Source organism: Pantherophis guttatus, chromosome 7 (genome assembly GCF_059756535.1).
Source record: "Pantherophis guttatus breed Tessera chromosome 7, ASM5975653v1, whole genome shotgun sequence".
Lineage (NCBI taxonomy): Eukaryota > Metazoa > Chordata > Lepidosauria > Squamata > Colubridae > Pantherophis > Pantherophis guttatus.
In genome coordinates this window covers 86,490,679-86,518,026 of record NC_142069.1, presented here as the reverse complement: position 1 = coordinate 86,518,026, position 27,348 = coordinate 86,490,679, and the positions used below count along the sequence as shown (strand labels likewise).

Genomic DNA, 27,348 nt, shown 5'->3' with positions numbered 1-27,348 from the left:
AAATTAAAATTAAAAAGTATGTTGTATAAGCCCAGAAAATGTGGTTAGTTTATTAAGTCACAATTCAATTCACTGAAGGTCAGCATTTCATACAGCTTGCTCAATCCATTAAACTCCCTTTTATTTCCCAAAAAGAGAATACAAGAACTTTGGTTAAGTTCTGGAAGCCCAGTGCATTATTTTTTACTAAGCTTTGATAAAATGCTATGATTATGGTTTTATGATTATCCTATTGACAAATACAGGTTATCTTGATTTACAATCATTACTGTATTTTTCGGAGCATAAGACGCACCTTTCCCCCCCCAAAAGGGGGTGAAAATTTAGGTGCGTCTTATACACCGAATGTATCCCCGCCCACCCACTGGCCCCCACCCTTTGGCCTCTGCCTCCCAGCAGTTTACCTCCTTGTAAGCAGGCAGCAAAAAAACCCCAGCTCCTTTCAGCTTCAGCACAGCCTAATTAGCACAAGTGGATTGGATCGGCCTCCCGACTCTCAGCTGATTTGCTCTCAGCTGTTTTGTGCAGGGCTCTGCTGCTTGCTGCAAAGAGGTAAATTGCTGGAGCAGATCTTTTTTTCCTTTGTGCTAATCAAGCTATGCTGAAAACAAAACTGAAAGTAAAGCAGGCTGTTTGCTGCAACGAGGCAAAATTGCTGGGACGCAGAGGCAGATTTCTTTTTCTTCTTTTCCTCACCAAAAAAGGTAGGTGCGTCTTATACTCCGGTGCGTCTTACCTTCCGACAAAGTCAGTGGGGGAAGCCAGATTCACTTAACAGCAGGGTTGCTAACTTAACAGCTTGCAGTGATTCACTTAACAATGAGCCTTGGTGGCGCAGCAGACTAAAGCACTGTTAAATAAAACCAGCTGCCTGCAATTACTGCAAGTTCAAATCTCACCAGGCTCAAGGTTGACTCAGCCTTCCATCCTTCCGAGGTAGGTAAAATGAGGACCCGGTTTGTGGGGGCAATAAATTGACTTTGTATAAAAAAAGAACACCGCTTGGGGGGGCCCGAAAGCCGTACTAAGCAGGTATATACGAAAGTATGAAGGCTATTGCTTAACGCATTGTAAGCCACTCTGAGTCTCCAGAGAAGGGCGGCATATAAATCGAACCAATAAATCAATCAATCAATAAATAAAATCATGGCAAGAAAGGTCGTAAAATGGGGGGGGGGAAACTCCCTTAAGAACTGTCTCGCTTAGCGATGGAAATATGAGGTTCATCTCATCTGGTCTTTAGTTGAGGACTACCTGTGCTATAACTCTGTGGTGAAATCCAAATTTTTTTACTACTGGTTCTGTGGGCGTGGCTTTGTGGGCGTGGCAGGATACTGCAAAATCCCATTCCCACCCCACTCCTGGGGGAAGGATACCGCAAAATCTCCTTTTCCTCTCCACTCCTGGGGGAAGGATACTGCAAAATCTCCATTCCCACCCCACTCCTGGGGGAAGGATACTGCAAAATTCCCATTCCCTCCCCACTCCTGGGGGAAGGATACTGCAAAATCTCCATTCCCACCCCACTCCTGGGGGAAGGATACTGCAAAATCCCCATTCCCTCTCCACTCCTGGGGGAAGGATACTGCAAAATCCCCATTCCCTCTCCACTCCTGGGGGAAGGATACTGCAAAATCCCCATTCCCTCTCTACTCCTGGGGGAAGGATACTGCAAAATCTCCATTCCCACTCCACTCTGGGGCCAGCCAGAGGTGGTATTTGCCCGTTCTCCAAACTACTCGAAATTTCCGCTACCGGTTCTCCAGAACCTGTCAGAACCTGCTGGATTTCACCCCTGCTATAACTGTTATAATAGAAGTCGTTCTCATCTATATTTGGCTGTTTGGTCTACCTTGCTGAGCTGAGAGGTGTATATTTACAAAGAAAGCAACTTACCTTCCCACTTGAAATGTAGGAACAGCTGTAGTTCCAAACCTCTGCATGCCGTAATAATTAATAAATCCAGTTTCCTTAAGGGAGTGCATAGCTTGCTGAACTTCATCATCAGTCCCTGTTATATTTCTAATACAAATAAAAGTGGTACGTGAGGGAAATGGGGAGAAAATCGGGAGAAGTCCTTCGGGATAATCACCAACCTTTATCTCCTTTGACACACTGCCAAACACCTACTTGGCAAAGCCACATAGAGTCCAGAATCAAACAGAGATGCCGATTGGGAACAGAATTAGCAACGTTGCTTTCCTGCAAAGGGCCCACATGCCTTTGCTCCTCTTTTAAGTCTTATGGGAGGGGCCAATCATCTCCAGGCCTTACTCCCGAGTCGTCCCTTTTGTTTTAACTGTTCGTGCTTTCTGGCAGCTCTGCGCATGTGCGCACTAGGAACAGGCTCCTCCTGTTCCTCTGCCTCTCTGCTGTCTGACTCAGGGGGCTCCGGAGTCCGTGCATCACTCCCAGATGGCCCTGGCCCCATCTCTGCCTCCGACGCAGAGCCCTCGTCCGGGCCTTCCCCAGACTCCAGGACTGGCCCATGTTCCTCCCCAGCCTCCTCACTGTCTGACTCCGCTGCCAGCTCCGCAGGCTGCTGGCGGACGACAGCAAGGTGTAACCTGAGGGTCAACTGAAAATCTTGATTTTAAAGGCTACAGTAATCCTCTATTTAATTTGATTTATTCTCCAGAGAAAGAAAGGAACACATATTTTGTTGAATCAATACGATCAGAAGTTTTAGGACCCTTTGGCAAATAAACATATTTCTAATCTCTGCAGTAGAAAGCCTAGTTAATGAGATTTATTCCACTTTTCAGAGGTCAGGATTTCCAATAAACCCAGAAATACAGCATTTTTACCTCAGACCCACTGTGAAATGGTTTCCTTGCAATTCTCCCAGCTTCAGCGGGTGATTCTTGTAACTGAAGTTTCCAAGCTTGCAGTTCATTAAGCATTTGTTTAAATGAGCTAGTCTCTGTGCGGTGATTCTATCAAAGACACAGAATGAAATGTGTTATAGGTTTAAAAAAAAACCCGATTACTTTTCTCCAGAGATAAGTTGCCCCAAACTAACAAAGTGAAAGAAACTATAATCAATTTTTAAGCTTCGGTGATTTTTGACTCAATTTAGTTTAATACAGGTAGTCCTTAATTTATCATCGGTCGCTTAGTGAGTGTTCGAAGTTATGACCGACCCCAAAACCCGAGGAACTACCCACTTTAGGATGATATGATCACATTTTGAATAATCTGAAACTGGCCTGCATTTATGGACTTTTGCAGCATTCTGCACTCATATGACTGTGTTTTACAATGTTTTTTGCCCGTAAGTAGCAATTTTTTTTCCCCCAATTTCTGGCCAAAAAAACCCCCCTTCACCCATTGCAGACAAGTTTACTTAACAATTGCGGTGTTAGCTTAACGACAGATTCGCTTAACAGTCGTGGTGAGCTGCTTAACGACCTCCGCAAATGTTGTACACTTGCGTCAAGTCATGTGATGACGTGCTTAACAATTGGCACGATTTACAACGATAATTTTCAATGACAGTCGTAAGTCAAGGACTAGCTACCAAAATAAAAAACAAACGAAGGTAGCTCTCGGTTCATTTTAAAATACTGTGCATATTGCGCACTCTTGTGCGTAATTAAAATGCTAAAACTGTTCTATTTCACTAACATTAAAGCTAGAACTCCTGAGAGTTTCTTAAACATATGAAGAATTTGGGTTTGGCTAGTTTAGAGAAAAGAAGGATTGGCGAGGGACATGATAGAGGTATTTCAGTATTTGAGGGGCTGCCACAAAGAAGAGGGGGACAATTTATTTTCCAGAGCACCAGAAGGCAGGACAAGAAACAATGGATGGAAATTAATCAAGGAGAGAAACAACCTGGAATTAAGGAGAAATATATTAACAGTGAGGATAATTAACCAGTGGAACAGCTCTGCCTCCAGACATTGTAAGTGCTTCATCACTGGAGGTTTTCAAGGAGAGACTAGACAGCCATTAAAATAATAGAGGGTCTCCGGCTTGAGCAGGGGGTTGGACTAGAAGACCTCTAAGGTCCCTTCCAGGTCTATTCTGTTTGATTGATTGATATCTTTAGAAATGGAAAATTCTCCACCCCTTCATCTCACTTCTGCACTTGCTGAATGCGACTCAAGATGGCCAAATAAATATTACGATCAAATCCGCACCCGATTTGCAGCATTGGATCCCACTGTAGAAAAAATCAATATTCGGAGCAGGTTAATTAAACATTATCCTTTTTTTTTTTTTTTAACTTACTTCAGAACAGCTATCTTTTGAACCGTGATAGCTCTTTTGTCTTTGGTTCCCATGTAAGAAAATATGGTCGGCTTAACTCTTTAAAGAAACAAAAAGGAAGAGTTTAGCTGGAATAAATTAGGGGTTCGGAAGAACTTCTTCTGTGCAGTTTGGAGAACCCCCAAATCCCACTCCTGGCTGCCCCCCCCATCCCAGGAGTCCCCACATGGCCCGTTTTGGATGCAGGTAAGTGCAGGACACACGTGGCGACTCGGGGAAGGCAAAAAATGGACCTACTGAGTCCGTTTCTGGCCTCCAGAGGGCCTCCAGAGTCTGGGGAGGTTGTTTTCGTCCTCCCGGAGGTTTGAGAAAAGCCTCTGGAGCCCGGGGAGGGCAAAAACACCGCCTTGGTGCAGGAGGCTGACTAGGCCACGCCCACCATGGCCACATCCACCCAACAACCAGGTAGAGAACCCCTTCCTAAAATGTTTGAAGCCCACCCCTGAAAGGAGGGCTATTTCTACCATCTGCTACAAATAGGGATCGTGATAAGAGTTGTTTGATAGGAGAGACGGGCGGCATATAAATTTAATAAATAAAATATCTTAAGGTGGGTCTCTCTCTCTCTCTCTCTCTCTTTTTTTTTTTTTGCTTTAATTTATATTTATAATTTAAATTTTTATTTTTCTCTTCCCCCAATACTACTCACCTTAAATATTTGGACAGCACGTTGATGGCGTCCATGGTATCTTTGTTTTCTTTATATAAGACAAAATGGCAGTAATTTCCCCTAGACTTAGGCCAGGAATGCTTCCTCGGATCTTTTGCAAAGAAAACAGGAAAGACGCAAAATGTTAATGCGTGAAAAATGCTGTTCTTTTCTAACAAGTGACATTTCCAAGTCCTGGGGGGGGCGGGGAGGACTCTGGTCGGGGGGGTCATCTGCCTCCTAAAAGGGGTGGGGAGATTTCGGGGTCCCATTTGCATCCCAGAAAAAGAGATATTGCTCAGCAATTATTTGCTTATATCAACGTTTCTCAATCATGGTGACTTGAGCTGATAAAGAAATAAAGGGAGACTAGTATAGATCTATTTCAAGCTATTTAGCTCTCATCAGCTAGCCATACCCTTACTTGGATTCGAACTTGGGCTGCCTGCATGTTAGGCAGCTGTATTAACCTCTGAGCCACAAGTTCTCCTCCCTAGTATAAAAATGGTTTGTCGTGAATGCGACTGCTTGAGGGATCCTGGATTTATAAAATTTATTATTTCTATATGAGCTGCACCCCAATAAAACACACTTGTCTAACAAGCCAGTTATGTGCCAAGGATACCATTACTACTTGGCGATGCTAGAATATTGGGAATTATAGTTCCAGCAATTTTGGAGGACACCATAGTATAGACGCCTGAGACAGACAATAGTAGCATGTTCAAAAGCAATGATATTAGAAGGAACACCAAAATAATCCCCACTAGTATAATAATTTTGGATAGAATGATTTTTCAAATTATTAATATATTGAGTGGTACCTTGGGAACTGAACTTGAATGGAAACTCGTCAAATTTGATACTCAACATATTTTGACATAAATTTTTTTTGTCCCGGCACTCGTTTGTTTGCTGTTTAACGCACAAGTCGGTGTTGGCTGCCTTGTGACTTATGCCTTATGGGAAAAATTTGGTTGCTACTCATCATGGCTCCTGAGAATCAATTAACGATGAGTACCACAGTATCACTGTATTTGTATTAAAACCTATTTTTCATTCAGCGAAATAGATGGTAGTATTTGAGTGTTTTCACAACCGGTCAAATTTAGTACTCAACGCATTTTGACACAAAAATTTTGTCCTGATATTCATTGTTTGTTTTGGTACTAACACACAAACTAGAACTTGGCGATGTCAGCTGCCTTGTGATTCACTTCATTATTCCTTATGGAGAAAAATTGTTTAGTACTCATCGTTTTTGGCACTCAGCATTCCTCCCAGAACCAATTAATGATGAGTACCGAGATACCACTGTGATGGCTAACTATTATACCAGATACTTTACACTATGGGATGCAATGTATTTTAATATATTGGGACCGAATGCAAGAAAATCAGTTTCAGCTCCTCAGGTTAATTATGAAATTCACCAGGTGGTTTTCAACATATGATTGGGATCCATTCAGGCATATTATCAAGCTACGATGTGGCATTTAACTCCTTTAGATCAGTCACTCGGTGGCAGTTCTTGCAACAGGAGAAACAAATGCACTAGCCTAGACATTATGCATAATTCGATACTGCCTGTGAGCTAACAATTACTTTCTCACTTAATTAACATGAAATAAAGTCTCTTGAAATAAAGTAATACGGGAGCCAAATAATATGGTAAGAGATGGCAACAGATAATCATCTGTGGCAGCAGATATTCTGTTTAAAAGTCATTCATTTCCTTTGCTATCATTTGGTTATTACTTAAAACACTTTGAAAGATCAGGCACCAATGTTATGAAACTTTCAACATGAATGTTGTTTGGATTTTGATGTAAAGGTGCCCATGGCCCACTGCATTTTCTCACTTTCTCTTTTCCAAGTATATAGATTGGGCTTTTTAAACTGAAAACGATATATATTATGACATATATTATATTAAAATTATAAAGGATTTATCACTATGTTCTGTAAAAGACAGAGTAGAAGTCCTTGGCATTTGATTCCCAATTATTTTGGTGCAGTAGCTGCTTTGTGAAAACTCAAAATTCTTATTATCAAAGAACTATATACATCAATCACAAGGACGCTATTTATTACGTATAAACCTTCGTTCTAATTTAATCCCTAAACTGCAGCTGTTTTCTTACGTTTGTTTAACTAGCACACAGAGGTACCTAACTGTAAATTAAGAATAAAAAGGTTTACTTCTGAATGAAATTGGGAAGTCCTAGACAGACAGCACATACATGGATTTATCTTTAGTTATTTGTTTCTTCAAACCCTTCACTATTTAACTTCTCTAAATTATCACTGTTTTGTTTGGCATTTCATTTTCCGCTTAGATGAAAGGCCAGGATCGTCTTACCTGTTGAAGTTCGGGCCTCTGTTCACAGGCATAGGATAAAGAGCATAAGAGAGCAAGTTTTCAAATTTACTTCTGTTTGGCTATTGAAGCGTTTCAGATGGAAACATGCAAGTTTTATGGTTTGTATGCCGTAGATGTCTGGAGCATTCCACAGTTAATATGGCGGCTGTTTGGACAATGGAACGTGCAGGGGCAAAGGGAAGGAATGGACAATTTTGGCCACACAGGCCACAAAGAACACTGAGGGCATTACGGAATACAGAATAACAGAGTTGGAGGGGACCTTGGAGGTCTTCTAGTCCAACCCTCTCCTCAGGCAGGAAACCTATATCATTTTAGACAAATTGTTGTCCAATCTCTTCTTAAAAACTTCCAGTGTTGGAGCATTTACAACTTCTAGAGGCAAGTCGTTCCACTGATTAATTGTTCTCACTGCCAAGAAATTTCTCCTTAGTTCCAGGTTGCTTCTCTCCTTGATAAGCTCCCATCAGTTATTTCTTGTCCTGCCCTCAGGTGCTTTGGAGAATAGGTTGACTCCCTTTTCTTTATGGCAGCCCCTCAAATATTAGAAAGCTGCTAACATGTTACCCCTAGTCCTTCTCTTCCTTAGACTAGACATACCCAAAGGTTACGTCTTCCAGGTGCTTAGAACAGAATTTCAATTCAGAACAGAAAGAGCCCATTTAATCAAAGTCCTGATTGTATTTATGCCAATGACACACAGGGAAAAATCTAGCAGTGTCCAGAGGCCCTTGCATGTGATAGCATCACGTTCCCAAAGCTGACCCATGCATTTTTCTCCTATAGGTGAGCCACCGAGGATGGAGAGCGTGATTTCAAGGTTTAGTTTCCATCTGTAAAAGTACATGCTCCATGCAAATGCATGCAGACACATCTTTATGTACGCTACCCAAGACGCAATTACCTTTAACCCCATGATATATTTATATTTTTGGGATTACATTTTGTAATTGTATTAAGTAGGCGACGCAATTAATTTTGTGGAAGGTGCTAGATGCTACATTTTAAAAGCACGGCAGGTAAGATGGACGAGACAAGAAAGTGGTTATTTGGTGGTAAGGTAAAAGTAAAGGTTCTCCTCGCACATATGTGCTAGTCGTTCCTGACTCTAGGGGGCGATGCTCATCTCCGTTTCAAAGCTGAAGAGCCAACGCTGTCCGAAGACGTCTCCGTAATCATGTGGCCGGCAGGACTCAACGCCAAAGGCGCATGGAACACTGTTACCTTCCCACCAAAGGCAGTCCCTATTTTTCTACTTGCATTTTTTACGTGCTTTCGAACTGTTAGGTTGGCAGAAGCTGGGACAAGTAACGGGAGCTCACCCCGTTATGTGGCACTAGGGATTTGAACCGCTGAACTGCCGACCTTTTGATTGACAAGCTCAGCGCCTTAGCCACTGAGCCACCGCGTCCCTTTTGGTGGTATCCAGCACCAAAGCCCTAATAAGCTAGCATGGCTAGGTATTGTTTGGATACCCTGCTATTAGGTCATTGTTGAAGATTAACATGGTTAAATAATGGTTTGCAAGCTGGAGATGTCCGGAGATCAATCTACCGTCTAGAGACACAAGCAGCACTTCAAAATCTCAAAAGAACTTCTCCTCAAAAATGTAACTCAGCAAAATCATATCTTCTACTGAAACATCTTTTTTCTTTAAAGAATTGGCCAAGGTTGCTCGTAAAATTCTCTTCTCCCGAAGCAGAGATAAACAGCAAATTAAAATGGCCTTTGATACTTTGGTGCTTGGTTTACAAACTTCATGCCATTAAGCTTCCTGTAAGCTCTTTCAAAATATGGACTGATGAGGTAGAAATAAAATTAGATAGGGGAAATATTAAAACATAAATTGTTTATAGACTGAATAAAATTAATAATTAAAAGTTTACAGATGTTAGGTATTTTTTAATGTATATTTAAACAATGTAATGGGATTATATAAATCTGATTAATGTGATAGAGATAATTAATGTAAACGTGAATTGGATCAACATGAATGATATCCAGTTAAATTTGTTCATACTATTATTGTGAATTGGATTAATATGAAAAAACGGATAAGAATTGAAGTACTAAAGAGGAGATGTATAAATAATATAATGAGGATTATATAAATTTGATAAATGTGACAGAGACTATTAACAATGTTAGCGTGAATTGGATCAGTATAAATGAAACTTAGTTAAATTTGCTCATATATAATAGAGAAATGTTTAGACAGAACGAGAAAAATATAGATGAAGGTAGAGCTAGAAGAGGAGGAGTTAGGCATTTTTTGAATATGTATGTTTGAACAATATAATGAGGATTACTTAAATTTGGAAATTGCGATAGCGATTACTAATATTGTTATTGTGAATTGGATTAATAAGAATACCTAGGACCAACTCTGTTCACACACAATATAAATGTATAATTTAAAATAATTTAATAATAAAAAAATATATTACCAAAAAAGAAAAGGATTATTGTTCCAGCACTGATGCTTTAGTATATATCTCCTCCAAGTTTCTAATTCTCTTCCCGCCCCCACTTTCCATCCTATCTTTAAGACCAGTATTTCTCAAAGTCAGAAATGAGTGGACTTCAACTCCCAGAATATATTTATAGTTTGGGATGATCTGGGAAATCCACACTTCTTAAATCTGGCAAGTGCGCACTTCTTAAAAATTGCCGGGGTCAAGAAACACAGTTTTAGGTTGCAAGCAGAGGTATCTTCAGGGGTGGGTAAGTGATAAAGGAAGTATTTTACAATGTTGATGCCAGTGTCAGCTGCCTATCTTTACTTTCTTTGAAGCTCGGCATAAGGGGGGGGAGATTTGGGAGGGGAAGAGTATTGGAGGTCTGAAAGAATGCTGTGGGATTTTAGGGAGTATGGACACCGATAGGAACCAGAGGTGCCAAACTGAGCCATCTTCCTGACTTCAAGGACGCCAGGCCCTGGGAAAGGAATTTACTGCAGCGCCGGGAGGTACCCGGTTCCCAAAACATAGAAACGGGACCTGATTGGATTGCTCTCCCAGCGGGGAGAGTTTGCGACATCGGGGATTGCTTTCAATATATGATTTTCAGCTGGTTTTTTTCTTCAGAGCTTGCCTAAAAGTACACCTTTTCTCTACCACCTATGGAGCCCAAAGGCTGTTCTTTCTTAGGGAGTAAGATGTAGCCAGTCTGACAGACAGATTTTGACCTGGAGTATATGCCTAACGATGTCACCCCTAGGTAAAAAGTTGCCCGAGTTTGCATTTTTTCGCCTTTGTCATTTCGAGGAACGCTTCAAATCCTGCAACTTTTGCTTTTTTTTTTTTTTTTTTAACTGCAGGAAGTGCTCTACTTACGATGGGCCGCTTGGTGATCGTTCAAAGTTATGACGGATTTGAATCTGGCTTCCCCCACTGACTTTGCTTGTCAGGTCATAAAAGGAGGTTACCGAGTGTCTGAATTTTGGTCACCTTACCCTGAGGATACTGCAACGGTCCTTAAGTGTGAAAAAATGGTGACCACTGACATTTTTCCAGTGCCTTTGTAACTCTGAACGGTCGCTAAACGAATGGTTGTAAGTCAAGAACTCCTTGCATCTGCGGGAGCCCGGAAAATAGTCCCTGCTGGTTTTAAGAGTCCCACTTAATGAGCAGATGTCATTCTGCTGAATTGGTAGGATCAAGGGTGAAATGCTCCCGGTTCGGACCGGATCGCCTGATCCGGTAGCAATGGCAGTGGGTGGTTCGGAGAACCGGTAGCAAAAATCCCTGCCCCCCCCCATGCCCAGCTGAGCCGTGCGATCATCAGAGGCTTTTTTTTAATTTTTAAAAGCATTTTTTCTACAACCTCTTCAGCCGAAAAAATGCTTTTAAAAGTAAAAAAAAAAAAAGCCTCTGATGATCGCGCGGCTCAGCTGGGATCGTCAGAGCCTTTTAAAAGCATTTTTTTCGGCCGAAGAGGTTGTTAAAAAAATACTTTTAAAAGCCTCTGCCGATCAGGCAAGTCAGCTGGGATCGTCAGAGGCTTTTAAAAGCATTTTTTCTAATGGTTTTAAAAGAATTTTTAATTTTTTTTTAAAGTTGGCCACGCCCACCCAGTCACATTACCCCACCACCACCAAGCCACGCCCACAGAACCGGTAGTAACAAATTTTACACTTCACTACTGGGTAGGATGTCTGAAGTAGTGGTGGGTTGCCCCTCCAGTTCGCACCGGTTCTATAGAACCGGCAGTAAAACCGGCGGGAGGCTCCGCCCACCAACCCTGATGTCATCAAAACGTTTCGCTTGCGCGTGGCCCCGCTACAAACCGGTAGTAAAGGTAAGTAGAACCCACCCCTGGTCTGAAGCCTTTACTCAACTTCTTTGGAAGTGTGTCCAAATAATTAGATGCACCCATTAGATGCCCTCAGTACGTTACTAACCAGCTTTTTGGTTTTTTTAAAAAAATGGCAGCAATAAAACTCACTTGCAAGCGATTTTTTCCCAGCTGCGTGATAAGCAACAATGCACTTTTTCCCATCCTGGTTCTCTGTTTTGGTCTCTAATCCTGGAAATAAAGATTTTACAGCCTGGTGTATAATTGTCCTTTTTTCTTTAGTGTCTTCAATTACCTACGCAGCAACACAGTAACAACAACAACAAGTAAATACTCCAGTTATACCATGTTTCCCTAAGCAAAAGCAGTATAAACGGAATGGAATTTATCATTTTTACAAATAATTCAAGGTGGCAAACACATGGTACTACTTCCTCCTCTTCTTTTTCTCCCACAACGATCCTGTAAGGTAGGTTGTTGGACTGAGAGACTGTGACTGGCCCCAGCTGGTTTTCGTGCTTAAGCCGGGACTAGAACTCTCCGTCTCCCGGTGATTGGCCCAAAGTCACCCACGGCTAAGGTGGGATTTGAACTCGTGGCCTCTCACTTTCTAGGCGGGTGCCTTAAGCCCTTCACCCAACTGGCTTATTGGAAGCTTTTAAGGGACGAAGGAAATGTACAACAGCTTTTCCTCTCCTCGCCTCGTTTTGTTTTTTACTTCGCCCAAATTCGGAAAACCTCAAGCTGGAGAAAACTTCCAAGTCCAGGAGAAAATCTATTTTATTCCATTTGATTGCTCACAACTGAATGTCTCTCATTATACAGGTCATTCTGGGGGTCCTTAGCTGTAGTGCTAATTGACCAAAGTACCTTGGGTGCTATGCATATTAACCCAAAATTAAATATACGTAGCATCCATTTGGATGTTTTTATTGTTTTAAAATGGTTTTAGGATTTTAACTGTAATATATCTGTAATGTAACAGCAGGAGTGGGATTCAAAAATTTTAGCAACCAGTTCTCTGCCCGGTTGCTGGGTGGGTGTGGTCATGGTGGGCGTGGCCTACTCGGCCTCCTGCACCACAGCAGGGGAGGGGCATTTTCGCTCTCCCCAAGCTCCGGAGGCTTTTGTCGAGCCTCCGGGAGGGTGAAAACGGCCTCCCCTGGGCTCCGGAGGCCCTCCAGAGGCTGGAAAAGGACCCGTTTCCAGAATTCCGGAACTTTCGGGAGGCCCGTTTTTCACCCTCCCAGAGCTTCCACGCGGGCGCTGCACTTACCTGGCATCCAAAACAGGCCGCGTGGAGACTCCTGGGAGGGGAGGGACAGGGTGGACGAGGCCAGCCAGTCCTTGCAACTACTGGTTCGGCGAACCAGATGTAAAATTAGCATTTAGATGTAAAATTAGTTCGCCCAAACCGCTCCAAACCGGCTGAATCCCACCCCTGCTTAACAGGCTTAATACCTAACATAGACATTGTCCAAAACTCATACCTACAAGTTTTGCCATCTACTCTGTGACTCACATCCGCCTACGCAATTCCTTAGGAACCCCCCCCTTCTCAATTGTTTGCGTTTACTGTATAGCTTTCGCCCGAATTAATCGGAACAGACATTATATTTTGAAGCGTACCTCAATGGAAACACTGCTTTCTTTGTTTTTAAATAGCTGCAGGTCCTCCAGGCGTTGTTTCTCTTCAGGTGACAACACTGTGAAGATCTCTTCAGGAGGATCCTAGTATATATATACGAAAAAATGATAAATAAACAACAAACTTGAACGTTTCTTTAATGCAGGTTTTAATACTATACTGACTTTTTTTTCCATGTTTTATTTGTTTTATTTATATAACCTTCACTTTTCATCAAACAGTGTGAATTCTGGGTACAAATGTTATTTAAATAGTCATATTACACATCTTTGTTGTAATAGATCACCACCATCATACTGATAATATAATAACGTAATAGTATAATAACATTAATATTTAACATCAGCTTCTTTAACAACTCTCCTCTATGCCATTTCCTCCACTTATGTCTCCTCCTTTCCAACTTCTATTTCTGCTATCTAGCCATTGATAGAATATGTACCATATCAGTTTCTTCTTTATCCTTAATAGCAGGTGTTAATCTGTCCATTTCTGCACAATCTAATGTTTTTTTAATTACATTCCCCTCGGATGGGATCTCATCATTTTTCCATTGTTGCTCAAATACAATTCTAGTTTCAGTTAGTATATGCAGGGTCAAGTATGCAGTCTTTTTAATCATATTTTTCTGGTAGACTGCCCAACAAAAATATCTCAGGTTTCAGGTCTGTATGTTGTTTTATCCATTTTTCCAGCCGTTATGTGTATTTTCGTCCAATACTGTATTGACTTTTAAACGTCTGTGGAGATTTTCAATCATCCAGGTCATGGATTTTCCAAAAGGCGATTGGATTTTCTTTTTTTTTTTCCTTGAAAGTGTTTCACTTCTCTTCCAAGAAGCTTCTTGGATGAGAAGCGAAACGTTTTCAAAGAAAAAAAAAACCTAAGACAGCCCATTTGCCTTTTGGGAGAAAAAAAAGCTGTCAGGCCTAGAAGTCATTTTTTGTATTAGGCCTTCAAACCTGCCATGTTTACTACTGTGGGAAACTGGGAGGGGGGATTGTATGGAGCATGGGTGATGTATAGCCATAACAACATTCCTTTCTCAAGAAGTCAAGGCCAACTTGCCTTGCCCCTAGAAGGATGGAAATGGGAGGCATCTCCAGATGGGATGGTGCTTTGATTGGACTATGTGATGGACATGTGCGGTGCTGGGCAGGAACTTGAACTTTCCTTTGGGTGGGGAAAACCTGGAAACTTTCAGATTTGGGTTTTCCCAGATGTGCCAATATGACATCTCTAATAAAATGCAACTGAGGAAACTCAAGCCTCGGAGTTTTCTTTCGTTGGTGGGGGTATTGCTTGGAATCCTGACAAAAGCACCTTCTGGTTTAAAGTTTATTTTATTTCAGGAGCAACGGAAAGAAAATTTTACCTCCTTATCAACTGGCACCGAGAAGTCGTCTAAATGAATGATCTCGCCTTCTTTTCCTATTTCATGGACCACAAAATCGGAGTATCTAATAGAAGACACAAGGCAGATTACAAGTCAACGTGGAAAGTGCCATGCATACGTCTGTCAAAGGACTTGTTGAGATTCCACACATTTGCAGTTAGGGGCCAAGGAAGAAGAAGAAGAGGTGAGGAAAAGGAATTATTTATTTACGTTAAAATTTATTTGCCTCCTACCTCATTGTGTGGGGCTACTCTGTCTAAATAGAACCGAAGTAAAATAATAGAACAATAAAATAAACAATGGAAAAGGAACGTAGCATATACATCAATATGATAACAAAAAAATACAGCAATACGATAGCCAAAAAACGATGGAGCATACATAGATAGTCCTCAATTTACAACAGTTCGTTTAGTTACAACTTCACTGGGAAAAACAAAAGACTTGCGACCATTTTTCACACTTAGGACCAATGCACATCCCCATGGTCACCTGATTAAAATTGAGACACTTGGCCATCGACTCATACTTATGACGGTTGCAGTGTTGTGGGGGTCACATGATCCCTTTTGCGACCTTCTGACAAACAAGGTCAATGGGGAAGACAGGGTTCACAACCCCGCTACTAATTTAACAAATGCAGTGATTCACTTAACAACCGTGGCAAGAAAGTTGTTGTAAAATGGGACAAAATTCACTTAACCAATGTCTCGCTTAGCAACAGAAACATTGAGCTCAATTGAGGCCGTAAGTCGAGGACTACCTGTGCTGAAGATTCATCACTTTGGCCTAAATAATTTTACTGAACCAGGGACAAAAGTGTTGCCACTGGAGCTAGGAAATTAGATTATAGCATTGGAAACACTTTGGTGCTTAAATGCATTTTTTCCCCCTCAGCAGTTAATGATTGGGATAAAACTACATAACTAAAGTTCATGACTTGCTCAGCGTACATACAATTGATTTGGCAGGTCTAAGGGCAGCTGAAAGTTCTTGGTGAAAAAGACCATTTTTGTTTTCGAATAGTTAATGTCAATTTTTCACTCATTACAAAATCTTGGTGCCCGCTTACAGGCTCAACTGTCTCGGTTAGCAACATAAATTTTCGGCTGAATTATGGTCGTAAATCAAGGACTATCTATATTTACAATGGTTGCAGTGTCCTGGGGTTCCATAATCATAATTTGCAACCTTCCCAAATTTGGTTCGGAGTAGCGAAGTCAATGGAGGGGGGGAACTCAAATTCACTTGACGACCAAACAACTGTGGTGATTCGCTTAACAATTGTGACACTGTAAAACTGGCAACGACCACTTTGCTAAGCCCTGGAAATGCTGGCCCCCAGCTGGTGTCGTAAATGGAGGACTATCCATAATGCAATTCTTGTCAGATCTGCCCATTCAGTATTACCTCTCTTTTAATATTCCTAGAAAGCCCTTGTGCGAACTAGCAAATTTTTTGATGCCTACATCCTGCTCCATCAAGCCGTGTTTCATCAGATCTGCGAACTTCTCCGGTTCACTTTCCCCATTGCTTTCTACCAATTCTTCTTCCTCTTCTCGGCCTGGATTTTCTTCGTTCAAAATTACGTCTCCTTTGGATTCTTCGACCGGAGAACTTATTGGCTGCTCTGGGCTGGGCTTGGCTTCCTGATCGGAATTCTCTTTTTCTATTGGGGGTTCTTCGGAGAATTTCTGCTTTTTAACGTCGTCCACATCATCTTGATCGTCTTCGGGATGGGCCCGCTTCCTGGATATGTTTTCTGGATCCGCCATTTCCATTGTTAGGGCATACAGACGGAGGAATAATCCTGCAGATGTGGGAGAAAGGCACTATTAATATATTCCACATGCTTTGCTTTAATTGGACCTGCCACTCTCTGTAGTGTACAGTAGTGGCCAAAATTGTGGAAACCTTCTGGGAAAAGTGTATTTTTGAGGTTTGCTGGCTAATAACACCACTTGTTTTTTGAAGTTTCAAGAGAATCCTATTCCACTGCTGGAATGGCCTGGGAATAGCCCAGACCTTCACCCAATTGAAAATCTATGGAGCCGACTAAAGAAACTGGTTAGTCAGAAGCGACCCAGCAATAAAACCCAGTTAATAGAAGCCATCATTCAATCTTGGTTTCACATGATAACAGCTACGGAACTAAAAGACTTGGTTCACTCCATGGGAAGATGTTATAAGGCTGTAATTCATGCTAAAGGTTACCCAACTAAGTATTAACTGACATGGGGATCATTTTTGTATATCTCGTTTTTTTTATGGTGATAATTTTTGTATATATCATTTTTTTCTATGTGTTTCACTTTTCTTCTTTATACTGTAACTGCTATTCTAATAGCAAATCCTTCATAAAAGTTATTGCATTGCATTCTTGATTCAATTATCTTTCCATTGATATATAATTTTATGGGACTACGCCAAAAAAAAAAAGTGGTGTTATTAGCTAGTTTTAGAAAATACACTTTTCCCAAAAGGTTTCCACAATTTTGGCCACTACTGTATATCAATCTCCTCCCCTAAAACAAAATGATTTAGACAAAGATAAAAGCGCATTTTATTTCATTTCAATACATGCTGCCCGCTAACACATTTTACTTAGTTCCAAAATGAATGTTATGCTTATATACCGTATTCATATTATACACACTTATTCTGTGAGTTAAGGCTGCCGAATCAATGGGCCTTTATTTCTGACAAGTCGTGGAAAAGATTGTGATTTTAAATCAACACATTCCTCCTTCTCACAGCGGTAGTGTGGAAATAATGTGACACTTTCAATTGCATTCCTAAAACTTCTTAAAGTTAGTTATAACATCTTCTACTGCTAGATGGACATTCTAGAAGCATTTTGTAACCAATTTAGACCAAGAAGTCAATGGGTTTGGGGTGTACGTCTCCAATTTATGGATTTTTTAATTGTTTGGCTTGCTCCTTCCTCTCACCCTCCCTCCCTCTTTCTCCTTCCTTCCTTCTTTCCTTCTTCTCTTCCCTCCTTCCTTATTCCCTCCCTCTTTCTCCTCCCTTCCTCCCTCTTTCTTCCTTCCTTCCCTTCTTGCCTCTTTCTCCTTCCTTCCTTCCTTCCTTCCTTCCTTCCTTCCTTCCTTCCTTCCCCTTCCCCTTCCTAAAAACCCTGGCCTTTCAATCTAACCAGAGGCCGGCAATCAAAAGCCAGACAAAGGAGTGCTCAGGAGACAAAATCCTGCCGACTCACTTTCTCAAGACTCAAAGCCACAGGCAGGCTCTTTCTTCTGCTCTGCACACAACCAAGGACTCTGAAGAAGAACAGAAATCATTCGTCACAACCAGTGGTGGGTTCCTCCCGGTTCGGTCCGGTTCGGCCGAGCCGGTAGCGGTGACGATATGACGTCACCGAACCGGTTCTCCCCCCCCCGCCCTCCCACCCACCCCCACATTATTCTTACCTTTTATTTGGTCCCGCCCCCAATCTATTGCTGCCTCCTGAGTCCCAGCTGATGACTAGAGGGAAAAAAAACTGTTTAAACTCTTGCCGTGGGGCTTCAAAGGGCCGCCCGACAGCTGATCAGTGTTAAAAGCAAACAAATGAGTCGGGTCGTAAGTGCGAGGACTGGTCGTAAGTGCGAGGACCTTCCAGAAATGACTCTGACCAGCTAGCCACGCCCACCTAGTCACATGACCTCCAAGCCACAGCCACAAAATAAGCCACGCCCACAGAACCGGTAGTAAAAAAATTTAGAACCCACCCCTGGTCACACCTCGATCTTCAAACACCAAACCCAAAACACACGTGGCACAAATAGTCTTTCACATCAGAACATCTGCACCCCCATGCTTTTAACTTTGATTTGAGTTTTGTTAGATAAGTATGAACACATGGGGGTGGATAGGGGTTTAAAAGTACCATAAATGCAATCTTCTTCTATAAGGAAGAATAGCTGATAGATGATAGAGATAGGTAGGTGATAGGGACAGATAGACATATAGACAGACAAATAGATGGTAGAGATGGATAGATGACAGCAATAAATAAATGGACAGATGATAGATAGACAGACAGACAGAGAATAGAATAGAATAGAATAGAATAGAATAGAAGAATAGAGTAGAGTAGAGTAGAGTAGAGTAGAATAGAATAGAAGAATAGAGTAGAGTAGAGTAGAGTAGAGTAGAGTAGAATAGAATAGAATAGAATAGAATAGAATAGAATAGAATAGAATAGAATAGAATAGAATAGAATTCTTTATTGGCCAAGTGTGATTGGACGCACGAGGAATTTGTCTTTGGTGCATACGCTCTAGGTGTACATAAAAGAAAAGATACATTCGTCAAGAATCATAAGGTACAACACTTAGTGATAGTCATAGGGAAACAGTCAATATAAGTCTTAAGAATACCAGCAACAAGGAGTCATACAGTCATAAGTGGGAGGAGATGGGTGATAGGAACGATGAGAAGATTAATAGGTAGACAGACAGACAGATGGTAGATAGATAGATGGATAGATGACAGATACATGGACAGATGATAGATAGAAATATATATAGAGAGAGACAAATAGATGGTAGAGATGGATGGATGACAGAAATAAACAGATAGATAGGTAAGATAGATAGACAGACAGATAGACAGATAGATAGATGGTAGATGGATAGATGAAGAGATAAACACTACACAGATGACAGACAGATAGACAGACAAATAGATATTAGATAGATAAATAGATGGATAGATAGCTAGATGATGGATATAGATGATAGATAGATAGATAGATAGATGGATGAATAGATATAGATGGTAGATAGATAGATAGATGATGGATGAATGGATATAGATGATAGATAGATAGATAGATAGATAGATAGATAGATAGATAGATAGATGATGGATGAATGGATATAGATGATAGATGGATAGATGATGGATGGATGAATAGATATAGATGATAGATAGATAGATGATAAATGGATGAATGGATAGATATAGATGATAGATAGATGATGGATGAATAGATAGATAGATGATGGATAAATGGATATAGATGATAGATAGATAGATAGATGATGGATGAATGGATATAGATGACAGATAGAGATAGATAGATGGATAGATGATGGATGGATGAATAGATATAGATGATAGATAGATAGATGATAAATGGATGAATGGATAGATATAGATGATAGATAGATAGATAGATAGATAGATAGATAGATAGATAGATAGATAGATGATGGATGAATAGATAGATAGATAGATGATGGATAAATGGATATAGATGATAGATAGATAGATAAGATAGATAGATGATGGATGAATGGATATAAATGATATAGAGAAAGATAGATAGATGGATAGATGATGGATGGATGAATAGATATAGATGATAGATAGATAATGATAAATGGATTAATGGATAGATATAGATAGATAGATAGATAGATAGATGCATGAATGGATATATATGATAGACAGACAGACAGATGGATGAATGGATATAGATGATAGATGATAGATAGATGATAAATGGATGAATGGATAGATATAGATGATAAATACAGACAGACGAGAGAGAGAGAGAGAGAGAGACAGAGAGAGATCCAAGGGAATTAACACTCACAGTGCAAAATCCACGGATCTTCCTCCTCCCGGGGAGGAAGCCCCAGCACTGCTTAGGGAAATGCAGTTGCAGAAAGCCGCCCCCTCCCCACCGTCCTCCCCAGAAGCCCCCCCCAACTCAGCGCCCCCCTCCCCGGGCCCTTCTCCAAGCCTTTGCAAAAGGGAAAAGGGCTCCTGGGCCGAGGCATCATCCACCAACATGGCCTCTCCGGAGTCGGGGAGAGAAGCACCGGTGCAAGAGGGGAGCAGCCGCGGCGATCCCCCCCGGCTGGGCTGATCGAATGGCGCCTCTTCCTCCTCCTCCGGGCGTGCTTACCCGGCTCGATCCGTGGAGGGAGGGAGGGAGCCCGGGGCAGGGAAAAGGAGAAGGCAGGCCCTTCTTCGGCCGGGGCCTTGCAGTTGAGAGCCGTTCCGGAGCAAGGGAAGAAAACATGGGCGGGCCAAGGCGGAGCTCCGGAGGGCAACGCGAGGCTTGCGGGGTCCGCCCCGGCCTCTTGCATCGGATGGGGCCGGTCGCCTCGCAAGAAGCAACGGGGGTTTAGGTGGGGAATCTTCTGCGTTCCGATTTCAGGAGGTTTTTTTTTCCCCCCCATCCATGGGAACAGAAGTTGTGGGAGCTTCATCCCTGGAAGCTTTCAAGAAGATTGGCACCTGTCAGAAATGGTGCCTGGGGTGGGGTTGGGGGGTCGGACTAGATGACCTCCAAGGCCCCTTCCAACTCTTGTTGTTATTAGTTGGTCGGGAAAAGCACCTTTGGGACAACCATTAAACAGATTAACAAGATCTTTTTTTGGGGGGGGGGGAAATAAATTTTTTATTTAAAAAACAAACAAATCGTAAAACAAAAATCCATCATCCATACAATTGCAAACCGTGTGTCAGCCGATTACAAATCTTTTGTGCCGCCTCCACCATATTCATCACTACTAATTATCTAATTTCTCATATTACCAATCTAATAAGTATCTTTATAGTATAATCCTCATTAATCATTTTTTAAAAAAATTTGATTTATATGCCGCCCTTCTCCGGAGACTCAGGGCGGCTTACAGTGTGTTAAGCAATAGCCTTCATACTTTTGTATATTTATACAAAGTCAGCTTCTTGCCCCCACAAACTGGGTCCTCATTTAACCTACCTTAGAAAGGATGGAAGGCTGAGTCAACCTTGAGCCTTGGAGAGATTCGAACCAGCAAGTAATTGCAGGCAGCTGTGTTAATAACAGGGTGCTTAGACCACTTAGACCATTTAACTACGGCTTTCCCGTAGGGACCTTGGAGGCCATCTAGTCCAACCCCCTGCTCGAGCAGAGGAGGTCTTGTACCATTTCAGACAAAACGGTTGTCCAAGCTCTTCTTAAAAGTCCTTGTGCACCACCAGCGTGCCTACCGTCCCTGTCCTAATATTCCTTTTTACTTACTCTTTTCATGTATTCAAATTATGTTTATACTTTTACTGGTTATCTTATGTATGCTTGACAAATAAATCTATCTTCATAGATAGATAGATAGATAGATAGATAGATAGATAGATAGATAGATAGATAGATAGCTTCTACATGAAACAGAGCCTGAAGATGACAGGGTTGTGAGCCTGTCGAAACGTTGCTTTAAGAAAAACTTTTAAAGTCACTGGTAGGATTTTAGCTGAGGTTTTAAAGGACCTTGCAGAGTGCTCTGTAAGGATTTTTAGAAGATTTTAAGCTGGGATTTTAACCAGAATTTTAAATATTTTAACCAACTTATTTATAATGACGCGGGAAAACACCCGAGATTTTAATTTTTTGCATAGATAGATAGATAGATAGATAGATAGATAGATAGATAGATGATAGATAGACAGACAGATGATAGATAGATAGATAGATGATAGATAGATAGATGATAGATAGATAGATAGATAGATAGATAGATAGATAGATAGATAGATAGATTAGACACGTACTCATCATCCCAGTATTTACTCTGGGAAACTAGAAAGTTTCCCTTCTGAAATGCTTCCATTGCCCTGTCTCCTTCTATGGACTAAGGTAACTTTTAATTGCAGGTGATTTTCTGTTATTAAAAATCTGACTCTTATGAGTTTCTATGTTAGCAAAAACATATCAAAGACATAATGCGGGAAGTCTTTTGACTTCATGACGGGACGCTGTTGGCAGCGTATCAGAGCCACCCTTCTCAAGAGTTTTTGGGACAAAGCTGTGGAGCTTGAGGTGAAGAAGCCCTGAAGTCAGCTGCGTACTGGTGTTTCTTCAAACACCTCTTGGTGTTACACCTAACGTTAATTCTTTCTTGAGTTCTGTAATTAACATTTTAATGAAAGGGGAGCCTGGAATGAATGATGCAAAGCGAAGCATCCAATTTTGGGATTATTTATTTATTTACAGCATGCAGAATGACCCTAGAGCTGTCTCTGGGGTGGGCTTCAAAAATTTTAGCAAGGGGTTCTTTGCCCGGTTGCTGGGTGGGTGTGGCCATGGTGGGCATGGCCTAGTCTGCCTCCTGCACCACGGCAGGGGGGCTTTTTGCCCTCCCCAGGCTCCAGAGGGTTTTCTCGAGCCTCTGGGAGGGCAAAAACGGCCTCCCCAGGCTCCGGAGGCCCTCTGGAGGCCAGAAACAGGCCTGTTTCCAGCCTTCCCGAACTTCCGGTAGGCCTGTTTTTTACCCTCCCCGACCCTCCATGCACGCCCTGCATTTACCTGCGTCCAAAACAGGCCACGTGGGGACTCCTGGGAGGGGCGGGGTGGGCAGGGCAGGGCAGGGCCAGCCAGGAGTGGGATTTGTGGGTTCTCCAAACTGCACAGAAACTTAGCTAGAGGTTCGCCCGAACCTCTGTGAACCCTCAGCAGCCCACCCCTGGCTGTCTCTGAGGGAGATGGGCAGTTAAGGCATGAAAAATAAATAAAATACTGGCAGTTCTAGTCTTACGACCACAACTGAGTCCAAAAATTTATGTTGCTAAGTGAGACAGTTGTTAAGCGAATGTTGCCCCATTTTACCACCTTTCTTGCTACAGTTGTTAAGTGAATCACCGCAGCTGTTAAGTTAGTAACGATTTCCCCCATAGACTTGGCTTGTTAGAAGGCGTCAAAAGCGGATCACGCGATCCCATGACACTGCAACCGTCATAAATATGAGTCAGTGGCCAAGCATCTGAATTTGGATCACATGATGCTCCAGGGGTTGTATGTGTGGAAAACGGTCATAAGTCACTTTTTTCAGTGCTGCTGTAACTTTGAATAGTCAGTAAGTGAACTGTTGTAAGATGAGGACTACCTGTAACCATATAAAACCTTACCCATCTGGCTTCTGGAAATTTTCTGACTGGCCTTGCCTATCATGGTAGTTATGTTATGAACGGAAAAATCATTGTATGGAAACCGTCCTTTAACAGTACACCAGGGGTGGGTTCTACTTACCTTTACTACCAGTTTGCAATGGGATTGTGCGCGTGTGCGAGCGATGGTCGCGCACGCGCCTTGCTTTTGCACATCCGCAGATCGCCGACGACATCATCCGGGGTGGTGGGCGGAGCCTCCCACCGGTTTTACTACCGGTTCTTGCGAACCGGTCCGAACCGGGGACATCCCACCACTGCAGTACACATATGATGCTCCTAACATTTTCAGATGTTTCCTCGAAGCCAAAACATTACCTTCCCCTGTTAGAAAATCATCCCCACTCTCGTATTTTATTATAGGGGTGTTGTCTAGTCTCCCAATAATCTCTTCCCTTATTCAGCTCCCTGATATATTTTTTAAATAAATGGTAAACATTGAGAGTCAAAGGTTGCTTCTGCATATGAGAAACAATCAATATCTTGTAATTAAGTTTAAGATTAAGATTAAGATTAAGATGAGAAGAGAATTCTTTTATTGGCCAAGTGTGATTGGACACATAAGGAATTTGTCTTTGGTGCATATGTTCTCAGTGTACATAAGGAGAATAAAATACATTCATCAAGAATAAAAAGATATAACTCTTAGTGATAGTCAAGGTTACTAATAAGTTATCAAATTGTACTAGGAAACCAATAAAAACAATATAATTGAAAGATACAAGTAACATGGTTATAGTCATAAGTGGGAAGAGATAGATACTAGTAAGGAAGAGAAGAATAATAGTAATACAGTCTTAGTAAATTATTTGACTGTTGTGGGAATTAGTTAAGCAGAGCAATGGCATTCGGGAAAGAAAACACATTTCAACTTAGGCACAAAAGAAATCAAGGCTAAATTGGAAACAAAGTCAGGAACACTTGAATTTAGAGGACTGTCATGCATCCCATCTTCCACTGCCCTAGGAAAATAACTTTTATCAAAGTTCAAAATCAAAAAGGAAACAAAAAAGACCAAAACACCTCCTCACCGGAGGTTCCCATCCAGTTGAGCAGAGATTAAAATTAAGATTAACGCTAGACCAATAATCAAGAAGTAAACAATACTCCAATCAAGGAACTATCAACGCTGGCAAACAATCAAACAAACAGTAAAAAACAACTTAATCAAAGAATCACCAAGAACACACCCAACAATACTTGACAAGTTAGCCTCTTTTATATAAACTAGAGCAACCTCACTCACCTCCAGCACTGATGATGTTACTTAGTTGGGTCATGAAATGTCTGCACGAAACCCACCAAGGTCAAAGAGTACCTAGGAGCCCACAACTTCTGATCTGAGTCGTACACCATGAAGCAGCTTTTTCATTTTCGTTTGGTTCTTCATTTGAAATGCAACAAGGCTGAGACTCCCTTAACTATGTTGAGATATCAGGGTGTTGGGAAATCAGATCTACTTATGTCTTTGCAGCTGGCAGAGCTTGTCGATCGAAAGGTTGGCCATTCAGCGGTTCGAATCCCTAGTGCCACGTAACGGGGTGAACTCCCGTGACTTGTCCCAGCTTCTGCCAACCTAGCAATTCGAAAGCACGTAAAAAATGCAAGTAGAAAAAATAGGGACCACCTTTGGTGGGAAGGGAACAGCGTTCCATGTGCACCTTTGGCGTTCAGTCATGCCGGCCACATGACCACGGAGACGTCTTTGGGGAGCGTTGGCTCTTTGGCTTTGAAACGGAGATGAGCACCGCTCCCTAGAGTCGGGAACGACTAGCACATATGTGCAAGGGGAATCTTTACCTTTACCTATAGCTAGCAGTCGTATGTAATGGCCAGTCAAAAGTCATAAAAGATTGAGAAGCAGATCCCAAGGTAACCAACCTGATTTTTTTTTGGTGGCAATTGTTAAGTAAGTGCTGTGGTCATTAAACAAGCACTAGGGTCACTAATAGGAAAGATGAGATAAGAAAGGCTGAGCGCCAAAGAATGGAGGCCTTTGAACTCTGGTGCTGGAGAAGACTCCTGCGAGTCCCTTGGACTGCAAGGCCATCCAACCGGTCAGTCCTGAGGAGATCAACTCTGACCGCTCTTTAGAAGGCCAGATCCTGAAGAGGAAACTCAAATCCTTTGGCCACCTAATGAGAAGGAAGGACTCCCTGGAGAAGAGCCTAATGCTGGGAACGATGGAGGGCAAAAGAAGAAGGGGACGGCAGAGAACGAGGTGGCTGGATGGAGTCACTGAAGCAGTCGACGTGAGCTTAAATGTACTCCAGAGGATGGTAGAGGACAGGAAGGCCTGGAGGAACATTGTCCATGGGGTTGCGATGGGTCGGACACGACTTCGCAACTAACAACAACAACAAAGGCTCACAACGCAAACACATTGTTCACTATGGGCTGGTTTTGCCAAAAAAAAAACCCCAAGAAGTAAATGTTGATTTTCAGCAAAACTATCATAAATAGATTTTATGTGACCAATCCAATTCAGCTCACAGGATTGTTGTTGTGGGGAAAATAGGAAGAGGAAAGAGTATTAGGTATATTTGCCGCCTTGATATGCTTATAAAGTAATAAAGGTGAGATAAAAATCTAATAAAAAACAATATGAGCCTTAACTTTTCTTTCCAAGATCTTTTCCAGGTCCCCAGCAGGAAACTTCCTCAGCCCTATAATTCTTAATCTGCAGTGAATAATTCATCAATCATAAAATAATTAATATTTAAGTGACCTGGAAAAAGCACAAAAGGATAATACAGGTAGTCCTCAACTTACGACCACAGTTGAGCCGAAAGGTTTTGTTGCTAAGTGAGATAGTTGCCAAGTGAGTTTTGTCCCATTTTCAGACCTTTTCTTGCCATAGTTGTTAAGCGAACCATTGCAGTTGTTAAGTTAGTAACTTGGTTGTTAAGTGAATCGGGCATTCCCATTAAGTTTGCTTGTCAGAAGATTCGCAAAAGGGGATCACGTGACCCCAGGACATTGCGACCGTCATAAATATGAGCCAGTTGCCAAGCATCTGAATTTTAATCCTGTGACCCTGGGAATGTTGAAACGGTCATAAAGTGTGAAAAACGGTCACAAGTCACTTTTTTCAGTGCTGTTGTAACTTCAAACGGTCACTAAATGAACTGTTGCAAAACAAGGATTTCCTGTAGCTGTTAAATTTTCCCGGTCCTCTTTTTGCAACGTGTCCCCCGCATTTCCCGCCTAGCAGCCCAGATTGGAAAGTGATGTGTCTATGTAATCCACACCAGTGTCACAAGCATCACAATCACAAAAAAAGGATTAGGGGGACACATGATAGCAGTATTCCAGTGCAGGTAGTCCTTGACTTATAACGGTTCATTTAGTGACCATTCAAAGTTACAACACTGTTGTACTGAAAAAAGCGACATGACTTTTTTCACACTTATGACTGTTGCAGCCTCCCCCTGGTCATGTGATCAAAAAGATATTTGGCAATAACTCATATTTATGACGGTTGCAGTGTCCTGGGGTCAGGTGATCGCCTTTTGCGACTTTCTGACAAGCAAAGTCAACGGGGGAATTCAGATGCACTTAACCGATTTTAAATTGGGTTTTGATAGGGGTTTTAAAATGATTTTAGTTGTGTGTTTTAAATTCGGCCAATGATTGAATTATTTTAATTAAGTTTTTAAATTTTGGTTGTATATTGTTTTTACCATGGCTGTTCACCGCCCTGAGTCCTTTGGGAGAAGGGCGGTATATAAATATAATAAACTAAACTAAATTAAACTAAA

At 41.7% G+C, this 27,348-nt stretch overlaps 1 protein-coding gene across 5 annotated transcripts in view; it reads right to left on the bottom strand.

Moving 5' to 3' along the window:
* Window positions 1-20,912, bottom strand: part of PUS7 (pseudouridine synthase 7) — a 30,700-nt gene extending 9,788 nt beyond the window's left edge. The window contains exons 1-11 of one of the 5 annotated variants that reach the window (XM_087873360.1): window positions 20,568-20,773; window positions 18,079-18,133; window positions 17,868-17,928; window positions 16,058-16,457; window positions 14,627-14,711; window positions 13,233-13,334; window positions 11,754-11,898; window positions 4,925-5,036; window positions 4,237-4,314; window positions 2,808-2,936; window positions 1,897-2,022 (exon numbers count right to left, since the gene is read on the bottom strand). In XM_087873360.1, the coding sequence (XP_087729486.1) occupies window positions 1,897-2,022; window positions 2,808-2,936; window positions 4,237-4,314; window positions 4,925-5,036; window positions 11,754-11,898; window positions 13,233-13,334; window positions 14,627-14,711; window positions 16,058-16,428 (1,148 nt within the window). In that variant the 5' untranslated portion in view covers window positions 16,429-16,457; window positions 17,868-17,928; window positions 18,079-18,133; window positions 20,568-20,773. Of the gene's footprint in view, window positions 1-1,896; window positions 2,023-2,807; window positions 2,937-4,236; window positions 4,315-4,924; window positions 5,037-11,753; window positions 11,899-13,232; window positions 13,335-14,626; window positions 14,712-16,057; window positions 16,458-17,867; window positions 17,929-18,078; window positions 18,134-20,252 lie in introns of all 5 variants that reach the window. The other 4 variants (XM_087873361.1, XM_087873359.1, XM_087873363.1 and 1 more) reach the window with 4 other exon arrangements.
* Window positions 20,913-27,348: the final 6,436 nt, after the last annotated feature.